This window comes from Hippoglossus hippoglossus, chromosome 1 (genome assembly GCF_009819705.1).
Source record: "Hippoglossus hippoglossus isolate fHipHip1 chromosome 1, fHipHip1.pri, whole genome shotgun sequence".
NCBI classification, from domain to species: domain Eukaryota; kingdom Metazoa; phylum Chordata; class Actinopteri; order Pleuronectiformes; family Pleuronectidae; genus Hippoglossus; species Hippoglossus hippoglossus.
Window position 1 is genome coordinate 3878816 of NC_047151.1, and position 18065 is coordinate 3896880.

The window sequence follows — 18065 nt, forward strand, 5'->3', positions numbered from 1 at the left end:
CCCATTATCCTCATGACATTTGATAATTTGTATAATGTGCATGTGGTGTGATGTATTGGAAATGCATTACAGACATCTAATTATAACAAAACAAGAAGTTCAAAAAAAGAAAAGAAACTGAAGACAAACTTATTTTAGTATTTTGTTTATTGGCCACCATTTCACGTTTACCACATCAATTTGGATATGATGGAATGCTTTTTTATTTTATTTCCCCCTACCGCTGTACAGCTGTCAAAACCATCACCTTGCTCTACTCAAGCCTCCCCTCCATGCCAAACACATATACACGCACACACTTTTACACCATTCAGAACTGCGCACTCACACCTCACTCACACAAACACACAACTGTGTGGCAATATGGGTGTTGGGCAGAGCCAAAAGGGATGGAGGTACAGTGTGGGTGAGAGGTGGGGCTGTGCAACTGTTCCCTACCCGCCTCAGATAGAACAGACACTTCTCTCAAAACAACCTGACCAGGGAACTGTACCAATCTCTGTCCGCTTCAGTAACCACAATGAATCTCTGATTAGGCATGAATGCAGTGCGACCTATCAGAAATGGCTCCAAAAACCATCCCAGGTCTGAGAGTGTGTCCAGGGGCCAACTCTGCCCCAACAGGGCCAACTGGCTACAGCTGGGCACCATGGTACATTATTAAAAATGACAAGTCCTAAATTAAAAAGCAAAAAAACTCATTGTGAAAGCAATTAAATAAAAAAAAAAGTTTTCCCCCAAATAATAGTCAGTAGCCGAGCTGAAATGAGGAGAGTGAACCGGGAAATAGTTTGGGAATGAAGGGCATGAAAACAAAGTAAACCCCCTTCACCCACCAAAAGAAAGAACATTATTGGTCTCAGCTACAGAAAGGGGACCTCTGTGCCACACTGAACAAACTTTGTGGGGTGTATTTTAGTGAAGACATTGCAAAATAAAAAGTAACATCTATAGGATGGCCCCTTGTCCCCTGAGAGTTCAGTCCTTACCTAACCAACACACAAAACTCTGGTCCTCTGGTTTATTGTCAGAGGGAAAAGAACACTGGCATCCCCACATACCTACAAATACGCTTTACACTCATTTAGCTCATACCCACACTGATCAATAGAAAGATGGTTTTTAAGAGGGGAGCAAATTTATCAGGAAAAACAAACATTTTGAAAACTGGATCTCAATGCCATATTCTTTTTTTACATTTGGTTTAAAATATACAAAGGCAAACAGCTGATGTGGAGCTTTGCAGAGAAGGCATTGAGGTCTCCCATAGAGGTGGTGTGCTGTTCCACAGAGTCCCCAGATATGGGACAAGACCAGTCTGACCAGAAGCTGCGAGCTTAGAGAAGTGGCAGGCGAAAAAAAGGCCCTGCCACGCCACTGATGGACTGACTGACTGGCCAGCTGGCTAACAGGCCGGCTGACTGACCGAGAGGGGAAGTATTAATGTTCACAGGACAGGGAAGGTCCACTGGGAAGTGAAGGTAGTGATGGTGACCGGTTGGAAGGGTTGGGGCGGGACTCGTCTCCTCTCTCTCTCGCTCTCCACTGCCAGCTCCTACAACTCATCGTGGTCACCTCCATCCTCGCCGTCAGAGTCCTCGTCCGGTCCTTCATCTATATCGTCCAAATCCTGGACAGCAGAGAGGGTTGTTAGTCAATAACGAATATTCATAATCTGGATTATAAACTAGACCTTCATACAGTGACAAACATCTAAAACACATCTGAACAAATAAAAATCAATGTCAATCAGCACTGTCACAAGCACAGCTATGGATGACAGCTTTGTTCTGCAGAGTCATTCCCTCACATCTAGTCTGTGGACAGGTGGGTAGAGGAGATTCAACTGATTCAGGACAACACTAATGTTGATTACAGCCTTGCACGTGCGGCTATTATCTGGTGGCTCGGGTCTCCAGGCAAAGGCCAGTAAACAGCAATGACAGCTGCAGGGGGCATTGGCGGACAGCACTGCAATTAGACTTCTGGGAAGGGGGCGTGTTGGCAGTAGTGGAGTGGGAAGGTGCTAGAAGAAATCCCTTCTAATGTGCACTGGATACAGCAGAGTCACTGCACACAGGGAGTTTGTCAAAGTCCAAACTGCATAATCTGCACGTTTGACCAGGACATGGAGCCAGGTGTTCCTGGCAGACTGGTCGATATCATACAAAATGTAAAGCTAAAATCTTTATTGGTGACTAAGTGCAAGGTGCCATTTTTCGTAAAGCTGAAATTTTCTTCAAATGGACATCTAATCCTAAAACCATACCATGATAGTGTTTCTTTCCAGTTATTCCATTCCTAACCCCTTATAAAACAAAAAAAGTGGGTCAGTTCTAAGGTTACATCCTAAACTCCTCAGAGTGCCTAGTCCCAAAAACCTATTCTGGGCAACTTCAGACATGAAGCCAATATGCCTCCAAAAGCAGTAGAGTTTCAATGAGAGATGTGCACTCTCTTCTACGCTCCTGACTTTCAGTTTTATTATCAAGACTCAACTCCAAAAGAAGTTTAAAATAAAATGGTGCATTTTCTGATTCAAAATATGAAACTTTGTTGGAAATAAAGTGTCAAATTAACAAAAAACATCTCCATCTACAAATTGCTTATGAAACAATGTAAACGCACCAATATTGAAAATCCATACACAAAGCATGTCTGCATACATGCGGTTTATACAATACATGATAAAGTGCTCTGACCTACTAACATACTGCTTTGTTTCACTGGCTTGTCTCCAAAAGCCAAATGTAGAGAGGGCCAGTAAATGAAGATCATCGGAGCAGCCGCTCATTAGTCAAGCTATAGTCAACAAAGTCCAGACAGACTCAGCAAATATAGTCAACGATTCAGACACTTAAGACGCAAGTGTCATGTTTTGTTTGTGAGCTCAGTAATGAAGGGGCTACAGGTTTTTTCGGTGAAGCTGATTGGACTAAGAAAAAAAACAACTTCTCATAAGGGTACAACTATGCTGTGATTTAATTGCTTCAAATAAAGCAATCAATTATGTCTCAGCTCAGTAGAAATTAGCTCACCTCTGCATCCAGATCATCATCGTCTCCTGCAGGGGCGCCGCCGTCCGTGCCGCCGCTCTCTAGGAACTTGGTGAAGCCTTCCAGTGTTCTCTCCCCATTGTAGTCGACCACCTGTTCATCAGACATCATTACTGAAAATGTGTAGAACCAAACACCAACATAATGGGGCAGAAACTCATGAGGCCTGCAGGCTCAGGTTTCTGCATGTGCTTAACACTGCTAAATCAAGAAGCACTAATGACATTTTGGAAGCCTCTATGGTACTGACTTTAGATCCAAATAATCACCCAGATATCATTAATTCATAACTGCTAAAGCACATAATGAATAAGAAGGCAAAGCTATTTTTGGGAAGGAGAGTTGTTGAATGGATCAGTCAACACAAAGAGCATGGTTAAGAGGGATTAGAGTAATACTACTTACTGATCAGATTTAAGCAGAGCATCTGTTTAGATTCTTAGGGTCACAATTCAAATATTGATTCATAACAAATCTTTGATCAATAAAAACAAAAGGGGTGACATTGTATTTTGGCTATTACACTTGAGGATTATTTCTTTCCCCACCCATCCCAAAATCAGATAGAAAGTTATGAAGAACTGAAGACAGTAGAATTGAGAACATAAACTCAGTGATGAGGCACTCACCTTGCGGTCATCTCCAGCAGGGAAGAACTTGAGAGTAGGAAAGCTATGGACTTTTACGGTCTCGATCTCATTGACTGTGGAATCCATCTTTGCCACGACGGTGTCATCACTGTCCATATACTTCTCTCCCAGCTTCTCCCAGATGGGAGTCAGCTGTTTGCAGTGTCCACACCAAGGTGCATCTATATACAAAAAAAAAAAAAAAACACAGTTCAGTGTCAAATTATTACTGATAAAATGTACAAAACACTCGTGAAAACACAAACTTGTATTGGCCTTAGCTCATTTAGTTATTCATCAGTGAACACATTTAACACGTTTAGGGGAATGAAAGTTTAGCTTTTAACATTCATTGGTTTATTTCTGCATACTATTTATTGAGCTGTTAAAACAATAGTCAGTATACAATGTACAGTTGGAAGCAGGCAAATGGTCTATTTTTCACATGTCACGTGCAGCCTCCGCTTCATGACTTGAACCCCCCCTCGCCACACACACACAGTCAGGGAAAATGGGCCTTTCCCATTCAGCATGACTGACCATGAGCTGTATTTAAGAGCCTGCCATGGAAAATACCTCCAGGAATGGTGCAAATTTGGATGGGGATTACAATTAAAAATAAACCAGTGGCTATATTTAACCAGATCTTTTCAACTTCAGTGTATGGTAACAAATTCATTTGCAGAGCGCGAGGCTGAGAAGGTACAAGAGCAGCCTCAGCTCTTTTGCATTTGAAAAAGGCCAAGTAAGTAGGTGCAAGATTCCAGTTTCCGAGACTGCAGCTATATGCTTTTTTCTCTCACCAATGAGCAACTGAGCTTTGACTGGAAATACTCCTTTAACGGGTCAACCCCTTTTCCACCTCATTCCAAAGACTTGACGACTGTTATCATGTTTTACAAATTGAAACTTCAATGTCTCCCTTTGTCATAGGGAGAAAAAAAATGTAATAAAAAGTCAAATCTGAAAAAGACAAGGGTTCTTACAGAATTCCACAAAGACGTTCTTAGCAGGATTGAAGACGACCTCCTCAAAGTTCTTGCCCACCAAGATTTTGACAGGGTTTTTGTCCCAGTCTTTAGGGATGTCCTGGCTCATGAGATGCGGCTATAAAATAACACAAAGACAGACCATGACATTAACAGGATTCATTCAGAATTTGTCCTCAGTATGTTGTGTATATACACAGACACAAACATATAAACCTCTCTCACCTTAAGTTTGCCATCAGTGAACCGTGTGCAGAATTCAGTGATGCTCTCTGCTGTGATGGACTCGCTCTCTGGCTTGTACTTTGTCATCTCATCCTCCAGGGTGATGAGGCGGATGGCTGGACACTCCTCTTTCTTCAGGCCAAAGAACTCCAAGATACGCTCGTTGTCATCCACGTCGCTGTCAATGAAAATGAACAGGATCTGGACAGGGGGAGATGGAGGAGATCAATTAAAAAATATATATATCTGTGATATTTACAGAATGCACAACAATCACGTGTCAGGTTGAAGACAAGTGCATTTCAGAGTGCAGAGTAGCACGTCTCCTCAGGCAGGTCACCTACCCGGCCCCTGAATCCCTCTGCCGCTTTCTTAAACTGGTCCATTTTGTCCTGGAAGTCTGAAGCAGTTTTGGGCAGGAACATGAGGATGTGGGACTTGATCTCTCCGCCGAAGATTTTGGGGGCAGTCTGATGAACACAGAAACATGCGAGTTTTACATGTGCACATCAGATGTTGAGTTGCACTGCTTATGTTGTGGAAAGTACTTTGTGGTGGGATGTAACAAAAGTATCTTCGTAACTGTACTAGAGTACATTTTTCATGTATCGGTACTTAACTTATGTAGAAATTCAGAAGAGGCCACCGCTGACTCTCAGCCATAATGCTGGAGAAGACGAATTAGGAAATAGGCTACACTCGGTAAAATACTTTTAATTCTCCAAGTAGAAAAGTTACTGTGGTACTTTTACTTGAGTACATTTTTGTCTAGTTATCTGTACTTTTGCTCAAGTAAAATGTTTGAGTGCTTCCTCCACCGCTGCATATTGATGTGCACGGCTTCAGTCATTACCTGCTCAGTGAACTCAATGACCAGTGGCAGCTGGTTGGCTTTGACAAAAGCCAGGAGTTTTTCTTTGGTCATCTCTCCGTCAAAAGTATTGCGGCCCTCGTCGAACTGTAAAGGAAACATGGAAACATTGAGATACAAGTATTATCCTTCCATGTGGTCTGCCTGTGAACAGCAAACATAGATTTACCAAACAAACCACTTTAAAATCTCTTGGTAAACCCCAGCTGAAATAAGAGCCAGAGAAGTGACTTTTACTGGGTGTTAAGAATAGCAGTGGTACAACTGTGCCAAGCAGTCTTTACTGGTACACAATAGGAGAAATGACGTTTGGTCAGTGGCATGCTGCCAGCCCTGTGGGCACTGATTGAGACTATGAAACATAAGCTCTGAATCCTTGTTGAAATAAACAAGTGAAAGACCCCAGCTGTTGATTAAGACTGAGCCCCTGATGTGGGAGGGTTTATTTAACTGTAGGCAATGAGCCCACATATCAGCAGTACGTGGGGTAAAGTTACCAACACGGTAAAGTTACCAGAGGGATCAGAGGCCAGACAATGGCAGAGGAAGCACTGAGCCTCTGTCCAGAAGCCAAAATGAAAGATCATCCATAACTGAAGGACAGCGTGCACCAAAATAGTGAAATATTTTTTACGCACACGCACACGTAGTAGGTTAAAGGACAATCTGTTGTAACAGTTAAATTCATCAAACAACCTCAGTACACAGTTGCTTAATGTTTATAGGCGGACCCACTGGACCTTGACCCAATATGACATATCTACACTGATAAGAAAGCAACAATCTCTGACCTGAGTCCGTGACTGTTAGTGTTTGTACATATTTAAGTATTTAGTTAATTTCTTTAAACATTATTTTTATTGAAACTATAATGACATGTTCGATTTCAAAATATACAGTCAAGAAGCGCTTCCGACATTCTGAAGTAGTTTGTCTCCTGATCCAGCAGAGGGCAATCACTGTCAGTTTAACCAATTGCATATCCTCTTGACCCATCAGTAGAGTAAGTCAGTAATGAAGCATTTTGTTATGAAAATGGAGGAAGCTAGTAAGCCCTTTAGGAAATGCTGCGGTGGACACCAGGTGAAGTGGCATCATTTTGAGTTGCTTGTTAGTTTTTGTGCAGTAAAAAGTAAAAAGCCAATTAAGATCTTTACCAAACCAACTGTTCAGCAACCAAGTAGAAAAGCGATAGTTTGATCCTCACTCTGCAGGAGACATGTTCTACACAACCAGTTTGCTGGAGAATTAAAACAGAAGCTGTCAATAGCCATAGTTAGTTTGTCATGAGTCTTGTTTATCTCTTATAAACTGATCGAATGTCTGAGACAATCTAGCTCATTCCCACTCATCATCCTTTTGTACTTTTAAGGAAGGCATTCAGCTGTTATCCATTCATCCTCTGCTCAAAGCCAATGGGTCTACTTGAAAGACAGACCATCGGCAAATACAGCTCTTTACCATTCAACATAAGCTCAACATGTTGAGATCATTCACTGGGAAGTCAAGCTACAGGGCCAAAGTCAGGCGCACATCTTAAACGTTAAAAGATCTTCGACAGGCCAAGTTTAGCAACAGGGAGGAGATACTGTGAGGTCCACAGCATCACATTACCAAGGTGTGGATAAAAAACACTGGTGTCACACCTATAAATGCTTACTTATGTGTGAGTGTGTTACAAAAACTGATCCAAGGCCACAGATACACTATTTAGTATGTGATTACACATGAGACAGTGAGTAACTACTCAAACTCTGCCATTTTGAAATCTGTACTTAAAAGACAAGTCCTGTGACCAGTTTGTCCAGAGATCTGAATAGATACAGTACCTGTATGTAGATGTGATTTTTGTGTAATGACATCTTAGTTATTTTGAAACAGTGAAGAAATACACTCAAAGTCACCTTCTTGAAGAGGACAACGCTGTCCTCTGACACTTCAAACTTGGAGAAAACAGCCTCATCGGAGGTCTTGGAGAAAGGAATGTCATCTATGCTCTCAGCTGCCTTTTCGTAGGCCTTGGCACCAGCAGATTCGGCATCCTGCAGAAACATAACATTTATATGAATTGGAGCATAGTGTAATTAATTAATCCCAAAATTACTAAAAGTTAATTTAATACAAGTTAACCAATGGTATGGCTCTTCAGATGTGTGAATGCTCGAAAGCATCATGATGTCTTCATATAAAATGTGTCAAACATAAACAAAAGGAATGAGCTTTTTTACAAATATCACTCCGGTATAAACCATAACTTGTTATTAAAATTGTACCTTAAAGAATCCAACGACTGCAACCTCATTGTCAGCGATCAGAGACTCTGCCTCCGTGACCCCAGCCAGGGTGGCGACGGCTGGGCCTGTGCGCTTTTTCAGCCAAGCGACAATGTCATCTGCCTGTCGGCCAGCTGGAACACAGTAACTCAGAGTCATTCTGTATGCACAATATCCCAAAACTTGCCAAAAGGTCAAACACTGACATGTGACTTATTTTTTTAGGAAATAAAAATGAGATTCAATTCCTCTCATGAGGACAATAGGATTCTCTTTTTTAAGTCATAGTGAAACCATCTTTACTCTGACTCAGATACAGCAGACCTGAACTCAAATGCTGGTGTCTTAGGGGAGAACTGGTAAAGTGAAATAGCACCATCAGTCAAACTGCAGACGTGGAGGCACAAAGACACCACTCGTTAATTTTCTGGTGTCAAAGTCTTTTTAGAATGTGAAAAAATATCAGCAAAAACACATGACTTCTGCTTTTCTGAAACCTCTGGCCAACAGCTCTTACCACTTCAGATCCAAGCACCATGTTGTATAAAAGGAATCCTTACGCTAACTTTCTGAGGCAGCAAAAACATGTTTACCATGGAGTAAGCCTGTTGCAATCAAATTGGAATTAAAGATAGACACTGATGCAACACGGGAGCAATTTCCCTGAGAAACCCATGCTGATGAAGTGATATAGCATGGAGTGTTGGTGCAGTACGTGGGAGACGGGAGGAGGGTGTTTCTAGAAGTTGAACTCAATTCAGAGTATTCATGTCCACCAGAAAACCCACATTCAAAGTTACCTCTCCCCTCCCTTTCTAAACGAAGCCTGGCCTGGGCCAGAAGAGGCGACGTGAAGAACTGCACATATCTCTACCCTGCTGACAGGCCAGGCTCAGAGTCAGCATGAGGGGAGCGTGTAGAGGAGGCCCAACCTACATTTTGTCTCAGTCCTGTTACAGAGAGCTGATTGGCTGACTCACTGTTTCTGCTGCTGTGCAGATCATATTACGCCAATGAAGAAGGCCAATGTGCCTATGGTTGTCTGATCTAATTCTTCTTTATCTATATAGAATTTCACAACATTATAATATCAATTCACTTCAATTTGCCAGAGGTTACTCAAGATTACATCACCTTGGAAAAAGAAAAACCCATTCCCATTCATTTGGAGGCTTTTGGTAGAGAAATGCTAAGCTACAAGATGAAGAAAAAGACACTTAATATTTTAATTCAGAAAGTTCTAAGATGTTATTGGGGAGGATAAGAACATTACAACTGACAAAATATACGAATCCTATCTGACTTCTGAATCACTTATCTAATAAAATAAAGTCATTACAGGCAAACATTAATGCTCACCAGAGTACTCTTTGGGGGACTCCTTCTCTCCACCCTTGAAGAACTTAATTGTGGGGTATCCCCGGACACCATACTCTTGTGCAAGTTCCGTCTCCTCTGTGGCGTCCACTTTACCCAGGCGGATGGCTGACCCATCGGCCTTCAGCATGCCAGCGGCCTTGGCATACTCTGGGGCCAGGGCCTTGCAGTGACCACACCATGGGGCATCTGCAGGGCACAAACACAGGGGCTCCACATTAGACATTATTGATTCCTGACAAATGAGGACAAATGCACATCAATTTACAGAATTTAAAGTTCAGAATGTCACCAGAAAGCCCATAACATTCATTGAATAATGGTATAAAAAGACGCAAAGAAACGGAAGCAACTTATTGAATATGTGCTCTTATTAATTAACCAATTTCATTGTTTAGATAATTACGCAAAAATAATAATTAAACATAGATAACGTTGAATGTTTTGGGAAACTTCAAGTAAATTTTGTGATCATTTTAAAAACTGACAGCTGTATCTTGAGGGTTTTTGTTTAGCTTTAACGTGTTAAGTGGCTGGAGCAAACTCCCACACAAAAACACTTGGGACAAATCAGTTCCTGCACGTGCTAATGTTGGAAAATGGTCTGGGTGCAAACGGACAAATCGTCTGATCAGAAGTGACACGTCGAATTCACGGACCTGACGTTGCATCACCTCAAATTCTCCACATATAACAAAACTTCCTTGTTCGAGTCGCGTCAACACAAACGCAACAGATGAACTTTTGTAATGTACACGTCAACCTAGCTCCACATCCACGCGCAGACCCCGCCCAGCTGGGGTGTACGTGGGGACAGACTACGCGCTGGTCCCTCCCAGCTCCAGCTCATTGGATGGTCTCAACCACCCCGGCCTGTGACTGGACCACACATGAGTCACTCACGGTGGGAGCAGGTCATCACACTGACAAAAGTGAAGCGGGACGGGCCTGCAGGCGGAGAAAAGTGGCCCATTGGAGGCTGGAATGTGAAACCGATTAGAGGAGAAATAAAGACTCGTAACTAAAATATTAATACTTCAAACCACAGTGATGAAAACCTCCAGGGAAAGTGAAACTCACCGAGAAACCGCAGGGGACAATCGAAACTTTGACTAAAAACACACTCACCCACTACTTTAGCTTCAAGATACCTCTGATGTTTATTACTAACATGTTATTACAGGTTTATTCTGACAACAGAAGTGCTAACGCTAGTTCTAAATCACATAAGTACGATAGGATGCACTACTATTGGCTGCCTGTACCGCCCTGGCGCTACAGCCATGATACAACAGTAATGTGAATGAATAAAAGTTGTTATGCGATTGACGTTAATAGTGAAACGAGCGGAGTTTAACCGTGTTCAGACAAGTTGCGTGTTGCGTCTGAATCGTTTACACTTCGAGGGAACTCGGTGCTAGCTGCTCAAACTTCTGAGAAGTAGCGACAAAGACAACCCGTCTCCAACAGTTTCCTCACAGTTCGAGCAGCAGGAGGAGAAATAGGTGAAATAAACCGGGACGCTAAACTGAGCCCGACATTAGTGCGTTCGCTGCTAACAGCTGCGACTTGTCACAAGTGTCAAAGTTTAATGCTAACACGGAGCCAGGCTCCATGTAGCACGCTAGCCGGGCAGCCGCTGAGCCCACAGGAGGCAGCTAGCATTAGCAGGAGAGGTTTGGAGCAGCCGCTGTTACTCACAGAATTCAACCAGGATGTTGGGGTGAGCGCTGAGCGCCTCGTCCAAGTTACTCTTCTTCAGCACCAGGACGTCTTCCTCCTCGGGGACCTCAGCTCTGCTGGCCACGGCCAGTGAGCAGAGGAGCAGCAACTTCAGCATAGTTAGCCTCGTAAGTGTTTCTTCCAGACAGAGAGATGGGAGCTGCGGACACGTTCGGTTGCGGAGTAGCGGCGGGGAGTCGGTCTCGCTTCACGGCTTCTTCCTCGTCCAAAGGTTGGGAGAGAGCTGGTGTTTTGTGTCTACCGCTACTAACGTGGCACCGCACGCAGAAACCGGAGGGGTCGGCCTTGGTGCGCATGCGCATTTATTAGGCCGAAAGCAGTTCGTGTTGAAATGTGACTGGACCGTGGAGCAGTGCACCTGGAAGTGAATGAGCTGCTCTCTGCTGCTGCGCGCGCGCACACGCCAGCACACACACACACACACACACACATACACACACAAACACAAACACACATACATACACGCACACACACAGCATGAATACACATTCCTGTGTCACCGCCCTTTCAGCAGACATCTGGATCTCAATCCTGATGCACATCACCTAGTTTTCTGTTTATCTAAATGAGAGTAAGATTTGTAAATGAACATGTGTTTTTGAAATTGCAAATATAAGAGAGCAAAGTCTAAATGATGAGTAACACTCACATGATGAATGGTGAACTAACACTGATAACACTGGTAAAAAAGAAATGGTTTGGCACTACAGTCATCCAGATGTTTCTGGATGATGAAGGAATTGGACTCTGTTCTGAAAACAAATATCGATAATCAAACAGTAATCCACATTGACAGTTTTATTAATCAAGAACTCCATATCTAAATCTAGGGCTACATTTTGCTTTCAGTAAGTAACAGGGTTTTCTATTTTTTATTTGATTATATTGACCAATTAAAGGAAAGGCTGACCTCGGCTTTACTTGAGAGCCACAGTTAGATGCTCATTACCACTGACAAGGACGTTCTCCCCCTGTTTGATGCAAAAACAACATATTTCCATGGACCTTGTTGGAGGGATGTGTTATGGGTCACTGGAGAATCCATTCAATTTTGGTGCGAATCCAGGATTTGTTTTTCACCTTTTTTAACATTGGGAGATAGGGTGTTTTTCAACATTTTCATTTTTTTCTCTGAAAGTAATGAATGGATCTTGATTTTTAAAATCAGGTATGTTTAGGGAGCTGATTTCTAGTGCAGCCTAAGGGGCCTGTTGTGCCTTGGAAGAGGTATGTGCTCTACTCAGTGCTATTGTAGTTTTTCATATAAAACATCATATGAAAAAAGTGTATTGTATTATAAAACATATTGTAACATCATATCTCCCCCTCCATTTTTGATCAATATGCACCTGGTGCTGTGTATGCGTTGTCACGGTTTAGCCTTGTGATGTCATCAGGGTTCATTTTGTTCAGCCTGCTAAGCTTGTTTCTTCAGGCTGATACTCACCATGACGTTATATTCTTCTGACAAAAGATATAAATCATTGAATATTATTCACAGGTCTGTTATCCCTGATGTTTTAAAAAATTTTTTATTATGATATCCTTTAGATTTGGCTAATCTCTCCTATGCAAGTCCTTTTTCTCTGCGGTTAAAGCAAAACACCATTAAAACCAACCAGACTTCATTCAAGGAAAAAAGGTACAACTGTGATGTGAGCTGAAGATTAAGTCAGAATAATACAGACCCTACTGAATCTGCAGAAGGAGGCTAAAGTCAATAAAAATGCTTCCAGCTTGCAAATCTGACTGTTTATCATCAAACCAGACTGGCATCTGTCAAGATTTTAAAAGACCTTGTTTAGCCCCATTTGTTTGAGTTTGATTACAAAGGGACTCCTTGAGTAAATATTAGTTATGTGCCTGCAGATTACATGTCAGCTCACTGTTCAGCCTTTGACTGTTGATGTACTACAGGCTTTACAGAAATAAAAAATATGTACACAGTATTGCATCTTAACATTGCATCTGACATGATCCCAGGTATTTGGTTCACATTGTCCCTCTGCATAAAGGTGGCGACTGACTGTACTGGCTTCAAACCACCACCGCACAAGTGCAGTTGTTCTACGGGATTATTTGTGGTTCAATAAACTGAACTTTTAAGGGAAGATGTTTTTATATCATTTTGGAATGAAACGGTGTTTGTGACGCACCAGGAAGTTTCTGGTCAGATTTAATGCAGATGAGCTACAAAGTGATATTCAGGATCAAACGTTCGCTCAGTTTCCAAGGCAACAAACTCTTCTGACTGAAGCGACCATACTATAGCAAATTAGTATTCATCAAAACTCCCCTGATCCTACATGTCTGACTTTGAAGCTGTTATATAATGTGATATGGCTGCCATACAATCATGTGGACAACTAATCAGTTAAGTTTGCTAATGCTCATATTTACCAAGAGTACACAGAGTGGATGACCAATCCAGTGGATGCTTATGTGATAATACTGATGGTAAAACATAGACGTTTTATTCTGCAGGTGTCAGTACGCACTTAACACTTTGTTGCCAGCAAGGACAAAAAAAAGACACCCCTTTTAAACACAAATCATATGTGTCGTGAATTTCTGGCACTCCTCAGATCTGACAAAGCAGTTAGTCGTACCAGCCGCAGTTTGACAGTTTGTCACTTTTGCACGTGGTTTGTCTACATCCTGCAACCCATCACATAAGAGAAACCAAGTCACTCCAAAATAAGGCTTTTATCATAACACATCAAGTCATTGGTATCATAAACTTTAATAGGAGATGTAAAGCTTCAATTACAATTGTTAATTTTTGTGCATTTTGAATACACATTGACACACTCTTTATGTACTTTTCTGCTGCACTTACATTACAACCCCACAGTAGCTTTCATTTGATCTAAACAGCCCATGAAACAGTTAAGTTACTGATGTCAAGTGAGAGGCTGTTTATTTTATCAAGGGCAATTTTTAAATGCAAATATTCCCTATACTGACTGCACTCCTGCTAATGTTATCTCCCTTTTATTTGTTTAACTTGTATGTAATCAGGCAGGTCAACAGTGAACAGTGGGCTGTGAGTAATGAAACGAAATGGAAGGAAAGGAGATTCAAACAAAAGTGATATATTCAGGACGCTTTTTCTCACCCCTACAATTACCAGAACTGCTCAGGATACCACTCACAAGCTTTGAACAGAAGATACTCTCACAATATAGTGATCACAAAACAACTTCCGATCAGACGAGTTACAATCAAGTCGGCACGGCCGTGCTAGGAGACAGAAAAAGGCGAAGGCACGCGGCATCGGCAGGTGAGCTTTTTAAAGTCAGCTCCACCAGCCTCAACTCCAATCACCAGCCGGACCTGAAACTCACAGACACAGGCAAAACACAGAGCAGGGTGAACAGCACCACCCTAAGGCAGGGAGGGAGAACAACACCATAAATCACACACATGTACACTTCATGACTCAGAGTCACAACAAGCAACATAAAGGAGCACACTACCAAACTCATCAATGCACAGCTCGCCAAAGTTGAACACACCGACAGAACAAGTGACAAGACACAACATAGTATTATCTGATCTCCATATTACATCATCATCATCCACATGGACACTGGAGACCTGTACTGAATTTAAGCTGGAGTTGTATCAACAGATACATTTGCAGGACCTTTGGGTAAACTGACGTTATCCCGTGTGCCAACAACCCCCCTGCAAAATGATTGATGCCATTCGCACAGATGGCAAGGTCAGTTTGTATAGGCGTGTGCTTGTGTGTGCATGTATGTGTGTGTGTGATCATGGTCCTGGAGATTACTGCAGCAGGAACTACCACAGATGTGTCATTCCTCTCCAAAAATGCCCCAACTCTGACCATTTAATTTAAGATACCAGATTTCCTGTTGGGTTGAGGGTATGGCTCTCAGAGACTTTTTTGTAAAAGTCTCGGCCTAATAGGCCAAGAGATATCCTGAGTTTCATACTACATATATAGAGCTAAATTAAAACAAGGGGCTTTGATTTTTTGAAATTGGCGGGCACAATTGAGCAATGTTACCAAGCCCACATGCTAGATACAATAGAACCTTTTTTACCAGGCTGGATATGTGCAAAGATTTGAGAGTTTTCCAACATATTTAGGCTCTCAAAAATATGTTGGAAGATTGAGAATGAAGGGAACAGTACTGTGCCGAAACTCACAAAATAGCAGAAGATTGTGGGTTTGAGTGAAGCAGAATGTGTAAAGAGCTGGAAAAGAGCAAATCAAATTGTTCACGTCAATCACTTCCCCAGCACATTCAGTAATAAGCAGGATGGATTCAGAGCAGAAAGAACGATGATGACACACTGATCAACGTACACTGTGCTAGAGCATGTGTTTTGACCATTTGGATGAAGTAGGGTCATTAAGCATAATGGGATTTTAATAAGGTTGTTGGCAGAGACAGAGAGAGAGAGGACACAGACGTTCACCTTTAAATACATTTATTCAAAACAAATGAGAAAGATTCCATGTGCAGTTGCCATGCCAATCCACCCAGAGCAGGCCCCTGGAGTCCTTGAGGCCATTGAAGAGAGGACATTCAATTAAAGGGAACTCTGAGTATGATGTGAGCTTATAATCAGTAATGCGGACGCTGACGTCACAGCCAACCTTACCTGCATGTTTCATTCATAATGTTCACCATTTGAAAATGCATCATTTCAATCTATCTTTAAAAAGAACAGTATGTGACAAACGATGTGTCATGTCCCAGGGGATGAGCTGGTTCCCACATGTTGAGTTCTGTTCAGCGTTTCCAATATATGAATCAAGTTTCTGACAGACAGCATTTTCAGCAACATATTGAAATAACACAAGGTTACTACATTAAAGCTTCAGGGGTGTGTGTTCTTTCACAAGTTAGGCATACATGGAAATAGTTTTGTAAGAGTGTACATCATGTAGACTCTTATCCTGCATCGCGGTCGGTGACCGCTTCTCTTCAGCTGATGCTAAGCTACTCAAAGCTGCGTTAGTAACAGTGACAAGACAGCTTTGCCATCCTGTATTGGGGCCATTCCAGCCCTCTGCTACATGACCACAATATTTTCTGAGTGTCATTTCCTGTCAGATGTCCTCAACAAGATAAACTTCCTTTGATTAAGTTTAAGCATGTAGTCTACTGCAATCATATTGAGATTCTATATATACAAACCGAACATGCACAGTGTAATACACTTATCATGGTGCAAGGTATATCAGCAGCAGGTTTGTCTAAGACTACAGGTACTTTTTGGAGGGGAAGAGTTCATTGGTTTTGTAAATGAGATGTGGAGTTAGCACATGCTGTGTCGACTCATCAATAGACTGGGCTCTTCCAGAGAAGTCCGTCTCATCATAATGCATCTAATTAAAAAATATTGTTCTCTCACAATCACATCTGGAAAATGTTAGAAGTTTGTCTTGGGGAGTAGAGAAAAGCAGTCAACTGAGCATCAAAATGATGCTGTTAAAAAAAATTAAAGTGTGACATCATTACCTCTGCTAAGGAGGCAATAATGTTCTGTTTACATTTGATATTTATCAGGAACAACTGAATAAGCAAGTTCTACTGGAAGGATGTTGTATTCATCAGAAAGGAACTCATTCAGTTTTGCTGTGGATCCAAATAATTAGGCGGATCAAGGAATTTTGTTTAATTTCTCTTCCCGCATATTTCATTCAATCTATGGTAACTCTCACATGCAACAGATTCTGAGTGACAGGTGCATGGACCTAAGAGAGAAAGACAAGTTCTTGTGTGGGAGAAAGACTCGCATTGCATAAACAGCTGCAGCTGAAACTATGAGGTCTGATGTTCTGCTTTATGGAGGTGAGAAAGCACGGAGCAACTAGCTGTGCACACAACTATACAATGGAGCAATGTATAGCAAAAGACCAAGTTAGAGATCTCCTATGTTATTTTGAGAAGAGTCAGATATTGTCTTGGTTCATTATGAAACTGTAGCAGAACCAAAAGATTGGTAATGTAAGGTTACCTAGCAGGACAAATGTGTATGCATTTTATACTCTCCTGTGATTCTCTTAATGGCACCAGATGCATTTATTTTCTTTTTTATAGTTTTGCGATTTCTATTCTTTTTTGGTATAACACCAAACAACATAATAAATACAAAAATGATCTAAAAAAAACTAAGAAATGAATTATGAAATGAATAAACAAAAAAAAGTCAGTCAGCAAATCCAGCAACAAATTGTCAGTATGGAAATGTACAAGAATTAATTATAACAACAACAACAACAACAACAACATCATCAACAACAACAACAACAACAATCTGAATTTTTGCAACTGAATTAAAGCAGTTGAATAATATACTTAGAAAATGTGAAGACTGAAATTCAGTGGCAAAAAATACAAATGCATAATTTCAACGTAAAAAATTCAGTGCTAGAAATTCAAAGGATTTCAAATTTCTAAATCTGATGAGACTGATTTACTTCCATAGGGGCAGCACAAAGACAAGTAAAGGTGGAGACCATCCATCTTAAATCAATGTTTGTAGACTCCCACATAGCAAGGCTACAATAATATTTTAGTATTTGGACATGGTCTAATATAATGATGTCCAGTTAGGAAAACCAAATGCAATGAATATCGTGCAGATAAAGAGCAACATTTGGAGCGGTGCATTTGGTCTTTGGAATCTCTGTTCAATATTCATGAACTTTTTAGATTTGTTTCATCTCTACCAATTCTTGAGGGAAATATCGGTCTCTTTAGTGGCTAAGTGCTCCACCACGTTCACAAGCTAATCACCAATGAGTGGGCCATTTGCTGTATTTTGTTAATGTTATCTGCCTGATGAGCGTGATGAGGATTGAGTTGTTTGATAGAAAACCAAAACATTAAGCTCAAAGAAAGGCTGCATAGACCAGA

At 41.4% G+C, this 18065-nt stretch overlaps 1 protein-coding gene across 1 annotated transcript; it reads right to left on the bottom strand.

The window, feature by feature from the left end:
- Positions 1 to 145: 145 nt before the first annotated feature.
- Positions 146 to 11583, bottom strand: p4hb (prolyl 4-hydroxylase, beta polypeptide). The gene is made up of 11 exons (XM_034596030.1): positions 11122 to 11583; positions 9403 to 9609; positions 8044 to 8177; positions 7675 to 7812; positions 5753 to 5857; positions 5244 to 5369; positions 4900 to 5100; positions 4672 to 4792; positions 3686 to 3867; positions 3039 to 3149; positions 146 to 1630 (listed from the first exon to the last, which is right to left on the bottom strand). Exons 1-11 carry the CDS (start codon positions 11258 to 11260, stop codon positions 1556 to 1558), a joined length of 1539 nt encoding a protein of 512 aa, XP_034451921.1. The 5' UTR covers positions 11261 to 11583; the 3' UTR covers positions 146 to 1555.
- Between the last annotated feature and the right edge of the window lie 6482 nt (positions 11584 to 18065).